General features: G+C 37.3%; 3 protein-coding genes across 4 annotated transcripts; all 3 read right to left on the reverse strand.

The window, feature by feature from the left end:
• Positions 1 to 17: 17 nt before the first annotated feature.
• On the reverse strand, positions 18 to 5,468 carry LOC131774530 (uncharacterized). Of its 2 annotated transcripts, none has more exons than XM_059090581.2 (6): positions 5,290 to 5,468; positions 4,988 to 5,016; positions 3,197 to 3,356; positions 2,776 to 2,823; positions 1,620 to 1,916; positions 18 to 1,294 (listed from the first exon to the last, which is right to left on the reverse strand). In XM_059090581.2, the coding sequence occupies exons 1-6, from the start codon at positions 5,339 to 5,341 to the stop codon at positions 822 to 824; spliced, it is 1,059 nt and encodes a 352-aa protein (XP_058946564.1). In that variant the 5' UTR covers positions 5,342 to 5,468; the 3' UTR covers positions 18 to 821. The 2 variants fall into 2 exon arrangements, with proteins under 2 accessions (XP_058946564.1, XP_058946565.1); XM_059090582.2 differs by having other exon boundaries at positions 18 to 1,279; positions 5,290 to 5,459.
• Positions 5,469 to 6,316: 848 nt separating this feature from the next.
• LOC131774553 (adenosine receptor A2b) lies at positions 6,317 to 8,624 on the reverse strand. Its single transcript, XM_059090603.2, is given in 1 exon segment — positions 6,317 to 8,624. A coding segment is annotated over 1 exon segment (960 nt). The 5' UTR covers positions 8,216 to 8,624; the 3' UTR covers positions 6,317 to 7,255.
• Positions 8,625 to 9,859: 1,235 nt separating this feature from the next.
• LOC131774604 (alpha-1A adrenergic receptor-like) lies at positions 9,860 to 12,409 on the reverse strand. The gene has a single exon (XM_059090660.2). It carries the CDS (start codon positions 12,072 to 12,074, stop codon positions 11,103 to 11,105), a length of 972 nt encoding a protein of 323 aa, XP_058946643.2. The 5' UTR covers positions 12,075 to 12,409; the 3' UTR covers positions 9,860 to 11,102.
• Between the last annotated feature and the right edge of the window lie 1,923 nt (positions 12,410 to 14,332).

A 14,332-nucleotide genomic window follows, 5' to 3' on the forward strand; every position in this document is an offset into this window, starting at 1 on the left:
AATACGACATCGAAACATTTAAACATCAAATCTGGCTTTATTTATGTCTAGTTCCATTTAAATATATCATATATGGCCCTTAAAAAAAGCACTCGTATAAAAACGGTATAATTTACATGTGGTACGACTGTTTAAGTGTTTGGACAACTAAAGTTTGCAGAAAACTTTCTTGAAAATACTTCCTACTTCATCATGAAACCAAAACTAAACTTATTTCGAAACACGCCGTTGATTTCAAGTAGTCTTACCTTATTTTATCTTACTTCTTGTTTTATGTCATTATATTTAATTTGTTGTGAGCAAAATGGAGGAAAGTTTGAAATCTACATAGACATGTAAACAATGTAAATATCAGTGGATCTTGTGGGAATAAAAAGGGGGTTCGACTTAATACAAGTCGTGATCTCTTCAACATTTTAATACATGCATCAACAAAGAAAAAATGAAACAAACGATAATCAGTGGATGATAGGACAAATTGTTTCGTTTACAAAACTTTCGCTTCAATGCGGTAAAATTTTTTTCAGCTTGAAAAAAAATGTAAAATTTTGTATCCATGAGTCTAAAAACTGGAATGAGCATGGAAGTACTTTGGCATACTTTCTATTTAATACTATTTCGAAGAATCGAGCAACGAACTTGCGATGCAAATCTTGAACAAGGAATACTGCTCGAGATAATAACAATACTCATTGTAACCATTTTTATACAAAAATAAGGGCTAGCCTATCCTTATCATTTAAGTCTTACGATCTGTTGTTTCCCTTTGGCTAGTAAGATCTTTTGAGGGAAGCTTTCCTAAAAGTGTTGAAGACCTGTGTTTAAAACCTTCCCATCATCTTAAAATAATCCTGAGAATTAGAATGAGCCTGAGGATTAAACTCCGTCATGTTCCCGTCAGATACAGAGCGTGGAAACTGCTCTTTATTCTCAATGATCTCAGGTTCGACCATGATTGGCTCTTGTGGCTCTATTGTTGTTGGTGCAAACAGAGAGGAAGGGGTAGATACATCACGAGACCCATATTGGTTCTCCCCTTCTGACTCGTACCCTTGGTTGTGGTCACCAAGCGCATGTTGGTCGCCTGCCTCTGTGTCTTCATCATCACAAATAAGTTTTGGAGTAAAATCCGCTGGCCCGACCGGCTCCTGGCTGGGTTCAAGCATTCCAGGTAGGTATGAGGTTCGGGCCCAGTCATAGCTGGCCAAGGCGCGTTCGTTCACTTTGGGGGGCTTTTTGTATCCCATATCAAATTTGGAAAGCTCCTTTGCTTCTGCTTCTGTGGATGAGTGATCTAATTTGAGTTAAGGTTGCAGGTAAACTTGATGAATCTTCCTCATGATATTATCATTTTCAGCTTAGGTTTGGACAAGGAACTCACTGTTTTGAGAAATTCTAAATTTGAAAAAGTCTCGGTGAAACCTTTTATGAGTTAACGGATTCCATGAAATTAAAAATGAACAGGGTTACTTCCTTCAAAAACCTTTGAAGTAGAGTTTGGAGGAGAAGTCTAATTGGATAATGAACAATTTACCCAGTTTCATTTAACAATAGGACCATTTTGGAAAAGGTCAAATAAAACTACTTGTTTAGTCAATACAAGAAGATATTTATGATACCTTTAGCACGCCGTTTCATCTCTCTCTGCTCCTGCTTTCTTTTCTTCCTTTCCAGGTCTTTCATCGGCGTGCTGTTTACCCCGGTGAATTTGTTTCGTTTAAGCCACCAGGAGTGAATGGCACACATGCAGCACACAAAAACAACAAAGCAAGCAAATCCCACTGCTAAGCTAATTATGATTGGCTTGTAGTTAGTTTCCAATGGGTGATAAGTCGTTGGGGCATATGTGGTTGACACGTGACTGATGTCAGGTGCAACACTGGTGCTTGCAACCACTAACAGACTGGCTGTTGATGCTGAAGTGAAAAGCGTACACTACTTAGACTTTCACTTTTGTGATGAAATATATACTTTGCGGCGAATTAAAATAAACTATTCTCGGTGATAATGTTTCCTTTTGCAATATACAACTCTCTTCAGAAATATTTTACATCGTTTCCATAAACACTGATAAAAATTAGATTTCGGCCTGCTTCTAAGAGGCATTGAAAAGCCAGTCCTTAGGCAAATTTTGACGTGGCGTATGCCAAAAACATGTCATAATTGTTACTGCCGCAGTAAAGGGATAATTGTCTCATCCTCTCTTGTCTGAGTATGATTATAATCTCCAACAGTGAAAGCATTAAGTCACTGCCCAGCCCCTTACAAAGCTGGACCGACTTATTCAAATATTTTGTAAGAATAGCTCTTCCCTTATGAAATTATCCCTGTAGTCTCCCTTTCTTAACTTAATTTGCAAAAATGAATTACCCATAATTTCTCTCTCTGGTCATCTAATATCTGGGAAACATTTTTTCTTTGCCGGGTTGCGTAATAAGCCCCTTTTGTACAAATTAAACATCTTTAAAATTAACAAAAAATGATCGTCTAGAAAGGCTTATGCACGTGTTTATGTAGGCTTATGCACGTGTTTATGTAGGCTTATGCACGTGTTTATGTAGAAGTGATGATAAGAAGTAAAAATTGAAGACCTCAAGCAATTCATCTCGAGAATTAAGCCATTATAGAAGTGGCATGCAATTGGATGGAGGAAAGAAAAGTTAATGTTGAATCAAGTAAAGTGATCCCTTATGCTACCATTACTTCATGTCCCTCGATACATCATACCGAGATATATCACCTTATACATCTTAGGATATTTTTATTTTAACTCACCGATAGACACAGTTGCTGAACTGTGTTCTGTGGTCGAAGTTGTATGGGCTGACAAGGTGGAAAAAAAAGCAGTTACATGTAAGTTTTGCTACGTACGCTGAATGCTAAGTCTTTAGCAATAATTCATTCACAGGAACAAATCTAAATTGCCTATAATCAATTCAGCATCAATGGTTAGATTATTTCGCACTGACTTGAATGCAGATATAGATATGGATATACTGACACAAAGGTGATAGGAAACTCCACAGTGACAGTGCTCAGTTTTTCAGCTGATAGAACAATGCGTATAGGACAGTACTTATAGGACGATACTTTGACTGATTTGTTTTCTCTATTCGTTAACCGTTCGAGTGTGGACAAGAGAGCTATTGAGGCCCGTCTGGAAAATTATTCTTTAAGAACTGATGACGAACCTCACCTGGAACACAGCTTATGGTTTTCCAACACAGTGTCTCGTTGTAATGATCTTGAGTGAGACACGTTTTGTTATGCGGGCAATAGGTTTGATTTTGTCCTGTGCAGTTACATTCTGTTAAATTATCGACACATCTCAGCACCTCGGGCAAACTGCAATTAAACTAATTGAAAAAGAGTAATGTTTGGCTAAATTTATTTCTCTAACATTCGGCTCGACATCAGTAAGAAAGTCTTTCTGAAGCTGGTGGGGGGCTGACGGCTGGCGGCTTAAAAACACGGCTCCCGGACTATCGGCTTCAATCATTTATTACATGCTTGACAATTCGACACTCTCACTTGGCGTAAGAGCGAGAGCTGCAGCAATATATCGATTAAAAGGATTACCAAAGCTCCTGTCTACTGTTTGCGGATTTACATCAGTATTTGCTGCTGTTGAAACATTTAATGGAAGAGTTGGAAATGCTTAGCTAATTATTGATTTCTTGACTTAATTAATTGGCGACAGTCGAGATTTTCAATTTTGGATGATTGAAAGTTAACCCCATGGAGACCCAACTACAAAAACATCTTACTTGCCTATCGAGTCACTGCGACGCGAGCAAAGCGCCGAACTTTTAATCCTAGTTTTCCGCTGAGTAACCTATTTTGAAATTGTAAAATCGATTCTAAATCCCGGAAGTGTTCAAAGAAATTGTTAGCTTTGTAAGGAACCAATCTATCATTGAAAAAAAAATTCAATTTCGGTCTGTGTTGTATTCTAGGCCAGTGCTCTCTCGCTGAGGACATGCATATCACGAAACTTAAGGATTAAGTGAGAGAGCAGGAAATGGGAGCAAGATATTAATTTGCGTGTTTGATCGAAGGGCGAATTCGAAGCCTTTGTGGACATTTTGTAAAATGTCTCAAGGAACAGATTTTGTGTCGTTAAACGCACAATATCGATCTTCTGGAATATTTTAGAAATCGCTTCAGGTTTAAATTAGATAATTACATAAACTCATAAGTCTAACCCTATGTCATTCATATAGAGCACACAGACTTTTAAACCAAAATTATTGATTTCAGTGTTTTGTTGTTGAATTTTAAATGACAAGTTGTTGCTTGGATACTACTGTAAACCATTTACGACTTCCGTGAGGTGTCAAAAATATGCTCTTCCTTGGATAAAAATCCCGACAAGGAAATTATTCATCAAAATGTTAGAAACTAAGCCATGTCGTCTTGAAGCGCTCTCTAAATTCATTGCCTAAAAAGGTATAACATTAGTTAACAACATTTTCACGTGAATCAACCAGCTTTCGAAAAATGACAGTTACTTTTCATAAGACTTTTGTACTGCTATTTCGTGGAAAATAGGGAATTCTCTCCCGTTCTTCCTCTGTGAACTGAAAAGCATAATTTAGATTTCAATTTTTAGGAATGCATGATTCTTGTATGATGTCGCAAAAATTCCGGGTTGTATTAATTGTACATAATAAAAACACATCGATAGCGTGCGATTATATTTCAATGATGCTTTTAAAACCAGGAGGCCTACAAACGGAGAAGACCATGAATAACATTTACTTCTCCTGTCAAACCTAAACAACTATTGTGTTCTACCAAGAGAAACTAAAGGCACGTTATTGGTTGTACGGAATGATTCAGCATAATACGACCAAACGCTATTTATATTCCATTTTGTCGCGTTAAAATTTCCGCGCGAGATTCTCTTCAAAAAAACAACATATACAAACTTACTAGCTAGCTCATTTAAAATATGTTTGTATAAATATCTGTGGTGTTGCTTTACCTTTTGGCTGCTAGCGGTGGAAACATCAACTGAGAAAAATAGACAGATATCAGTTTTAAATCATCAGGTGTAGAATTTAGTAAAAATTTAAATTCGCAATCATCAGCATTAATGTAAATGAAACCATCTAAATTTTTCGGGCTCCATTTGGCCAAATGCAAATCTTATCGAGGGAACGAATTGTAAATGTTCTGGGGTACTATTTTCAACTTCACAATAAAGCCGAACTGACCGTGTTAAAGATTCATTATTTTCAGCAGTATTGCAGAGTGACTATAACATTTTTCTTCATAGGAGTTTACCTGATATTATGGCTGCGATTAAGAGCGAACAACCGATCCCCAGAACCAACATTTTGGAGAAGATTTTGATAGTATTTGCCAGTATGGCTTTGAGCTCGAATGATATTTTTCAAGCGAATGCTGTGAGAATTACATGTCATCCTGCTCATTCAATATTAATGATATTTTCTTAATAAAACCAAGTTACCTGAATTACCCCGACACATGCCGTGCTAAAAGCTGTAAACAAGCTCAAACACTAACCCCAATAATAATCTCAAAATGCGAAAATTTTTCATAAGGATTGTCAATGATTAAATTTTTATGGTTGTGGGATCGAGATATGAGAAGGAAGAGATGTTGTTTGCTATGGCTGTTAGAACTTAATGTTCTATGGGCGATATTAAAATAGTGGGCGGCCTCTTTCAATTTAAATACTTGTCGCTCACACCGTTTTATATGGCTCAGTGGATTTTAGGTGAGCATGATTTATATTTTGATCTTTGCACCAGAATGACTCGGACCAGCCTAAATAGCAAAGACAATACAATAATAATGAGCTTCAATTGTCAGCTCGTGTTAACAGAAGATAACTGCATCTTTTCGCTCATTATGGCCTTTATACGTGGATTATGACTTTGTTCATTACAAATGCAAGCTTTTTCTTTCTTGGAAAGGTACTTCGAAAGCAAAGCTTAAAACAAAGACTTCGCCGAGGGAAAAACCCACGGTAATTGCTTGAACACGTTAAAACATCTTGACGTGCTACATAGTTCTTCACATCAATAATTAATTGCACTCGCAATATGCAAAACACACTCAGAAAGTAAGTCATTAATTCTGCGACGATGAAACGTTTAGAAGTTTCCTTTTTGTTTTTATAAAAACAGTTTCAACTTCGTTTTTAGTACATTTCGTGCGTGTTGTAATTTTTCACGCGTTGGATCTCTGCGGCTCGGGCAGTTTTCGTTATTTGTAACAGACGCTCATTTCAACAGAAGCGTCAGCCACACAGCCGCTTGGCATGCGAGCACCACAATTTTTCATTTATTTATTTTTAGAGGGAATCAGCCTCAAAGTATTATTCAGCAATTTTTTGTTGAACTCCTCATCATCAATATTAAATTGTTATTTCTATCATTGCTTTTATTGAAATTGTTATAATTTTCGTTCTTACTAGTCTTATATAAACATTATCTCATGATCATTGTATCTATGCTTGTCTTAAGTATTAAAATTAATATAAATTAATATTCCAGTTGCAAAGGACCAAGGACCGGCTTGACGATCTCTACCGGTTGTGCCTCATACAAAACCAATTTCTGGACTATGGTTGTGGCCTCGTTCTTCCTCGCCATCATTAGTTTAAAAACTATCATCTTTTTTGTTATTATTATCAGTGTTATTAATCATCATTAAGGAAATACTTCTTTTTCTGCTAATGTGTACTTTTCAGCTGGATTTCCTGTTCTACTACCCTGCAATCATACTCCAAGAACCTTTCTGAGGATATTTACCATTTTTTTTATGTTCTAACAATGTCAGGAACCCTACATGACCCCCCCCTCCCCAACAAAAGTGCTTGCCATAACACCAGGCCTGATCACTTTCACACTACATTTACTCCCATACACCATTTTTTACTACATAATGAACACCTCTCCTTATAATAATATTGGTAATGTTCTCTATGTATTATTATTATTTCCTAGATAGTTTTACGGGGGTACTTTTACCTCGTTACAGTTCGATCCTTCTTGAAAGGGGAATAAAACTGGTAACAACTTGCATTTGATCGTATACTCTTATTACTTGTAATAGGAAAAAAACTGGGCTCACAAGCAGCGTATATAAAGACAAGTACGACAGATATTTTAACTTATACGGACGAGAGCCTGGTAAAGCCCAGCGGACAGTAAGAACGAAAAGGACCTTTCTAATGTGAAATGTTCCGTTGTTTTTTTTCTCTCTCCGGTCTAATTTCTCTTCAATCATCTGGTTTGCACTTTAAAAGCCTTTTAAAACTATTTCTAAAGTTTTCGTTTCTCCAGCAGTAGATCATGGGATTCCAACAAGCATTCAAACTGGCCACTAAATACACTGGGTACATGTGTTCCTTTCCAATCGATGTTGAACTCAGGAATTTGAGGCACAAGACAACAACCAGCGGAATGAAACTGACGAGACATGTCCCCACAATAATGGCCACTGTATAAGCACCTTTCATTTCGTGTGATCTTCTGGTCAGCTTTCCATGGATCTCTTCATTGATCTGTCGTCGCTGTTTCCAAGCGATTTTGAATATGTAACTGTATGATGCAATGATAATCATAATGGGCACGAGTAACGTTGATGTCACCAGAAAAAACAGGTACGTCTTAACAGAGTTCTCAATGCGAGAACGAGAGAATTGACGTGAGCACGGTGTCAAGCCAGCGTGGTAACCTCCAAACACTTTATCAGTCGCCTTGAATGCCTCGGGAAAGGCATTTACGGCACAAACTCCCCATAGCCAAGCCACCGTGGAAGCAATCACTGTTCGGCGGTTTGTCACTATTGTGTGATATGTCATAGCGAACTTAACGGCGATGAAACGTTAAACGCTGATTAAAGTCAAGTGTAGAATGACGATGCCGATAAGAGTAAGGTTGATTATCGATGCTGGAGCACACAGTTGGTGAGGAGGTACCTTCTTACCGACCAAAATGGTAGCAATGTGTAATACGAAGGGCACCGACATTGAAATGCCAGCCACTGACAAACTCACCACTATAACATTAGCTGCATTTCGCAAGTTTGAAAATTTATAAAACGCCCTGATTACCATCGTATTGCCAAAGATTGAGACAATTGTGATGGTAACGAAGATTGTAACAACCAAGGCCTTCATCTCAGTCGGCAGACTTTTCTCGTTTTCCGGAGGAGGAGAAGACGAGTGAAATGCCATTTCGCGGAATGAACGTTTGTAGACGAGGGCTGGTAGAAGGTAAAATATCAGTCGTCTGACTCATTGATAACGACCTTTAAGCCGCGAGTTGTAATCGAAACTTCAGAAATAGAGAGAAAATTTCATATTAGATGGGGCTGTGACGTGTAAGCTTAGAGACGTCATTACAGTGTTTATACTTTCAAAACAGGAAATTATGATGATAATTATCAAAGATAATTATCAAAGATAATTATGAAAATAACGCAAGGTACAACCACTTTGAATCGACCTACAGGATTCCTTTTTCTTTCTCTTCTCTTCTTCTAGAAGTAGAGGTAAGAAGAAAGTGTCATCCAGCCTGCTATGTATGTCAGGCCGGCTATGTATGTCAGGGCAGTCAGTTTATTGATCATGCGAAGACTGAATAAAGAAAATTACAAATTCGCGTCATCTGTAACATTTACTTTTCACTTTGTGAAAACTTTCAGTTTTCTGGCTCATGAGGTTCCTAAAATATAATTTTCTTCCGTGATTTTCATAACTTTTATATTTCACAAAATAAAAAATTTTCACGCTCATCGAAGAAGAAACAGCTGCAGCAGCTATGAAGAGCCGGCTGATTAGCAGCCTTTTTAAGGAAAGTATGTAAACTCCATAAACGTTCATCCAGTTTCATAGATAAATTAATACCCTAAAACAAAACAAAATAATTAGTGTTTTTCTTGGCAATGGTGGACCTGTCTACTTGAATTTTAATTTTAGAAACTAAGTTGAAACAGCTGCTCTGCGAATTGTCATGTTGGAAAAGCAATTAATTTTCAGTTTGAAAGATGTTGTTTTTTCTTATTTTGGGAAAATTTTTCAATTGATAGCGAACTAACTTCTCTAAAGTGGCCGTGCATTCATTTTATAAAATTTTTTATCTTCATTCAGTGTTCATATTTATTGGCTACATGTGATGGTCAAACCGTATGCAGGTTATTGAATGCACTGATAGTATGATAGAATACTATCAAAACACATCAAGTTTTTATCAGAAGGTTCCTGACTTTAAAAAAGGAAATGGGAAGCGAAAGTCGGAAACGTGTAAAGAAGGTCTTAATGGGGCTAACAGTTAGCCGCACAACTGCCAAAAAATTTGGCCGTAACAATTGGCAAATTTTAACCGTTAGTTGTAAAAAAAGTTAACAGTAAACAATTTCCTGGTGGCCACAATGCGAAGATATCATCCGTTAGTCGTAAATTAGCCAAAATTCTAACCGTTAGCGGTAAAAGCCATCACCCCATTGAGACCCTCCGCAAAAATTGTCTGGAGTATTGACAATTTATAGATTATTTGAAAATTCACGATTTTTACTCCTTTATTTCGTAGCAGATAGAGGTATACTAAACGCCTACAGCGAATAGGACCCCTTTACGTGAGCAGGTGGTGATCTCAAAAAGAACATAACTCTAAAAGCATGCAAATGAGCTGCCTCTGTTAAAATTGCGTTTGTTAGCTTGTTTAACTTTCTGTTTATTTTGATGGAGGCTTAGATATCGTTTGGGGGAGTTTACAAAGAATTAATAAGACTCGCTCTGAGGGTCCGTCCGTCTAAATAACCGTTGATTTTTGCGAACGTGCTTCAGTAAAAATAAACGATGAGCATGTGTTTATTCGCCTTCATCAATTGAGCACAAATTTTATATGATAATTTAAACTTCACGAAAACATAAAAGAAACAGATATCAGCCATCCGTCCCTTTCGTGTTTGAATCCATGCAACATTTAAAACAACTGTCAGCAGAGACAACCAATATCTTATAATTCTCTATAGCAGTCAACCCTTTTTCATTGATCTTCTTTCTATCGAATTCTGGTTGAAATTGGAAATTGGCAAAGGTTTACTTGTTTGTGGGACGAAAATTTTAATATGTCGTAACTGTACCACCCCATCTCCTTCTCCTTTAAACTCCATAGTAATCAATATACCTCAAATCCTAAAAGATATCAATCTCATTTTGATTTGTTCCCAACATCCTTGGTTGAAAAGTTCAGTGGCAAAAGTAGGTTGCTTACGCCGCAAGTGAACCGTCCGTGAAGTGCAATGACATCCCCAAAGAAGTTGGGTATTAATAATAGCAGGAGGCATGTAGAATTTATTGTTTCATTAGCGACTTCATGGCTTCAGTCAGATATATACTCTGTATCGTTATATCTTCACCAAGAGTGTGGCGAAATAAATTATTAATTTCGGTTTTCCGCTGTTAAGCTAAAAAGTTACCCATGACGCATTCCAATTTAGTAACATGTTAGGCAACGTTTACTTATGGCTCACTATTGCACATTAGGTGAACCTCACACATTTTTAACAGCCTGTGGCTGCAAAACGTGGCAACCAACACACAATCAATGGATGCAATATACTGAGTCGAAGAAAACACGTCTAGAATGTCAGTAGTTCATTTTCTCAATCGATTGTCAATGCAGTTTGCGAAGCATACCTTGCCAATTTCCATCAATTCAGTGTAGAATTCCGTTTTTTCATCCATCATAATTTAACTGGTACGCCAACAGGAACATGATTTATTTAGACGCAAGCGAGTCCTTCAGCGCATACTACTTACTACAAAAACGTGAATTCTACAAGCTAAGCACGAAGACTTCACTGCGCTTTAAACTAAGATTATCAGAACACAATCCAGTTGGTCTTTACAATTTGCTAAATGTAATACATTCAGGCTCTCTCACATCAATAAAGTTCGCACATGCTCTTGTTAATGCGTTGTACAAAGAACATTGGTCAAAAATTAGTCTCTTAAACGTAGCAATAATCCTTGGTCTGAATAAAACCAGGAAATGTCTGTTACAAACGCTTATCCCTGTCTTTGGGCAAAGCACACGGAAAAACGAATCGAACGATTGTTAAGCACATCTCAGGATTGCAAGGAAAGCGCTTCTAAAATTTGAATTTCTCCAGCCGTAAATTATTGGGTTTAGGCAGGCGTTAAACCCGAGTGCGAAGACAAAAACCAGGTGTTTCATAACTCTTCTCCAGTTGGTTTTGTGATAAGACTCGCCACGGAAACGTAAACTGGTTACGACTAACAACGGGACAAAACTGACGAGGCACCCTCCCACCACAATAGCCACAGTGCGAGCGCCTTTCATTTCTTCCTTAGTGGTGGCAGCTCCTTGAATATTTACTTGATCTTTGATTTCCCGCCTGTGTTTACGAGAAATGAGGAAGATGTATCCGTAGGAGCATAGTATGACCAGTATTGGTATCACAAGAACCGACGTCACCCAGAAGATGAGATATCCCATGGCTGTATGAGGCATTGGTTTCCCCTTTTCTCGAGAGCATTCAGAACATGGATGCAGAGCGTGGTAAAGCCCTTTAAAAATATTGCCGTCTTCTGTGCGGAGCGTGTGTGGTAATATAACTGTAACAGCGAGAGCCCACAGCCACACAGCGAAGGAGGCGAGCACTGTGCGGCGGGTTGTTACAATGCTTTGATATCTCAATGCGAACTTCACGGCGATGAAGCGTTCGACGCTGATAAGAGTGAGATGCAGGATAATAACTGATATGAGTAAAATGGTCAAACCTGCACTAACTGTACACACGAGACCATTTGTTTTAAGAGCCAAGAAGGAGATATCCAAGGTAAAAACAACCACTGTTAAACTGTCGGCTGCACTCAAACTCATTAGAATGCTGTTAGACGCAGTTCTGAGGCTTGGAAATTTGTGAAAAGCTTTAAACAGAAGCGAGTTGCCAATGGCGATAGCGATTATAAGGATCACAAGGATAACAGTAACTGTTGTTTTTATGTTATCGTCTGGTGGCTCCTCATCTGGTGTTGTTGGCCCACAACTGGTCCAATTCATCATCACTGCATGTGTTTATTTCTTTTTTCAACTCTGAAGAAGCTCTTCATTTTACGTCAGATTTTTTTTAATGCTGCCTTTTTAAAACCGGACCGAGCGCAAGTGATCCTTGTAAAAGACAATCTACTAATTGACGGCACCGGTAACGTCCGTTCGAGAATAGTCAACTAAAAACAGCTGAATGACCTCGTTCAAATTATTCTTAGAAGGAAATTTGAGTTGACCAATATGTCAACAAATTTATGCAAATTGGAAAAATATTAAATCGAACTAATTTATTCAGTTTAAAACATTTGAAGGAAATCATTTTTTGGGGGTTTTTCTTTAGCTTTCATTTCTCTGTGGGAGAGTACTGTTGCAAGTGATCATTAACATAAAAATTAAAGGAAAATATGATTGCATAACTTCTTGTTCCTCGTTCGCTAACACCGGCGGGCTGGATTATTTTTCTATCGTCGTTTCTATTTACCTTTCTCAGAGATACGAGCGAGCGGGTTTAAAAACAAAGGGACAAAAAGAAATTGATGGATATATGAATGAATCGATAAATTTGTTTTTAAAAAAAGTGCGTATATGTTTCCTCACACCTTAATGAGTGCTCTACTTTGGTGGAGCAATGAAAACTATAGTCGCAAAGGAAATATTTCTTATACAGACTCTATAGATCGGTCTAGAGAGGTTCGATACTTCATTCCGACTTGCAAAAAAAAAAAAACAGCTTAAATAATTATTATAAATGAAGGTATAGTTGATTCTATGATAAGGATTATTCAGAAATGTCATCATGTACAGTTTTGCTCGACCGAACAGTGGCGCTTCACTGAAAATATTGGGTTGAACATAGGTGGACCTGCACGAAACGACAGGAAACGTAAACACTGAAATAAGAATGAAGAATCTGTCCAGTCAGGCTTAATGATAATTTCAAGGTCTACAGTTTACATGTCAAGATTCTTTTCTAGTACCACGGTCCATAAAGACTGCGCTTGGTAAATCTTTTGCTGGGATGATTATCACTGCCAATATCTGCTTTGTGCTAAAGTAGTAGTTAAGAACGAAAAAACTAATCAACAATGGTGAAAAGTTCGGTGCAGAATGAAGAGTAAAGAACAAACAAATTTGTATGATTTGTTTACAATTAACAAGCTCACTCAACCTTAAAGGTTGTTATAGATCATAGATCATAGATCATAGTTATAATAGATCCTCTAAAGGTGACAAGTGGTACGTATACCCTTTTACTTCTTTTGTATCACTGCCACTCTTCTCCTTCAATGTTTGTCTTTAAATATGAAACAAAGGATTCAAATAGTGCAATTTTCCACCTTTAGATTCACTTTTGCCCGACAAGTCAAGATTAGTCGCAATAACACTATTCTAATTAAATTTTCATCTTACTTTCGTCTAATAACTTTCGCTTGCATGTCAGGTGACTGAATTTACATTCTGCAGTTTAAGAAGAACTTAAATATTCTTTTTAAAGCATCTTTGAGTTTAAAGTCGGATCAGTCTTTGTAAAAGTTAATTTAAAATTCGATACGCAAAAAGTCGGGAAGGCAACTGAACCATTTGGTAACTTCATTTTGTTATTTATTTTAGTATAAAGAGGCTAAGCAAACAAAAACTTGTTCCATAACTTTGATTCCACATCATGAAAAGCAATTACTGTTTCAGTTTAGTTGGAACAGAGACAACTGAGCTATCTCCTACTGCAGTTTGCCTTTTCTTTTGCTTTTACGCTCTGAAAAAGGGCTGAGAAGGCATGTGTGTCTCAAATGCATGTTATGATTTCATAAACATCTTAGAGGTTAATTCTAAGTGCTTTAAAAGTGCAGGAACAACAACAAAATCAAACGAAAGCCAACCCTACTTACTTTGGACTGAATCCTATTTTTCCGGATCCATTTACAGCTGTAACTTGTTTTCGCAGACCTGCAAATATCCGTCTTGAAATATCTTCACAAATAGCAATTAGCCAACTTTACAAACTGAAAGGGAAGTGAACGGGGCCAACAATATAAGTATGAAAGTGAACAGAATGTTAAGATTTGTAATTCTATAATGAAGGCAACACGAAGCATATCATTTTTATTTAACTTCCACTGCCACCCACCTATCTTATTTAACTAGAATAAAATCGCACTGAGCGTTTTACGGCAGCTTTTTCCTCTGTTGCTTAATTACAAAGATATCTCTTGGCGCCAAGCATATGTGCTATTACTGTGTCAATTAAAACTATGCGAAATAGGAAAGTCACGTTT

Source organism: Pocillopora verrucosa, chromosome 3 (assembly GCF_036669915.1).
Source record: "Pocillopora verrucosa isolate sample1 chromosome 3, ASM3666991v2, whole genome shotgun sequence".
Lineage (NCBI taxonomy): Eukaryota > Metazoa > Cnidaria > Anthozoa > Scleractinia > Pocilloporidae > Pocillopora > Pocillopora verrucosa.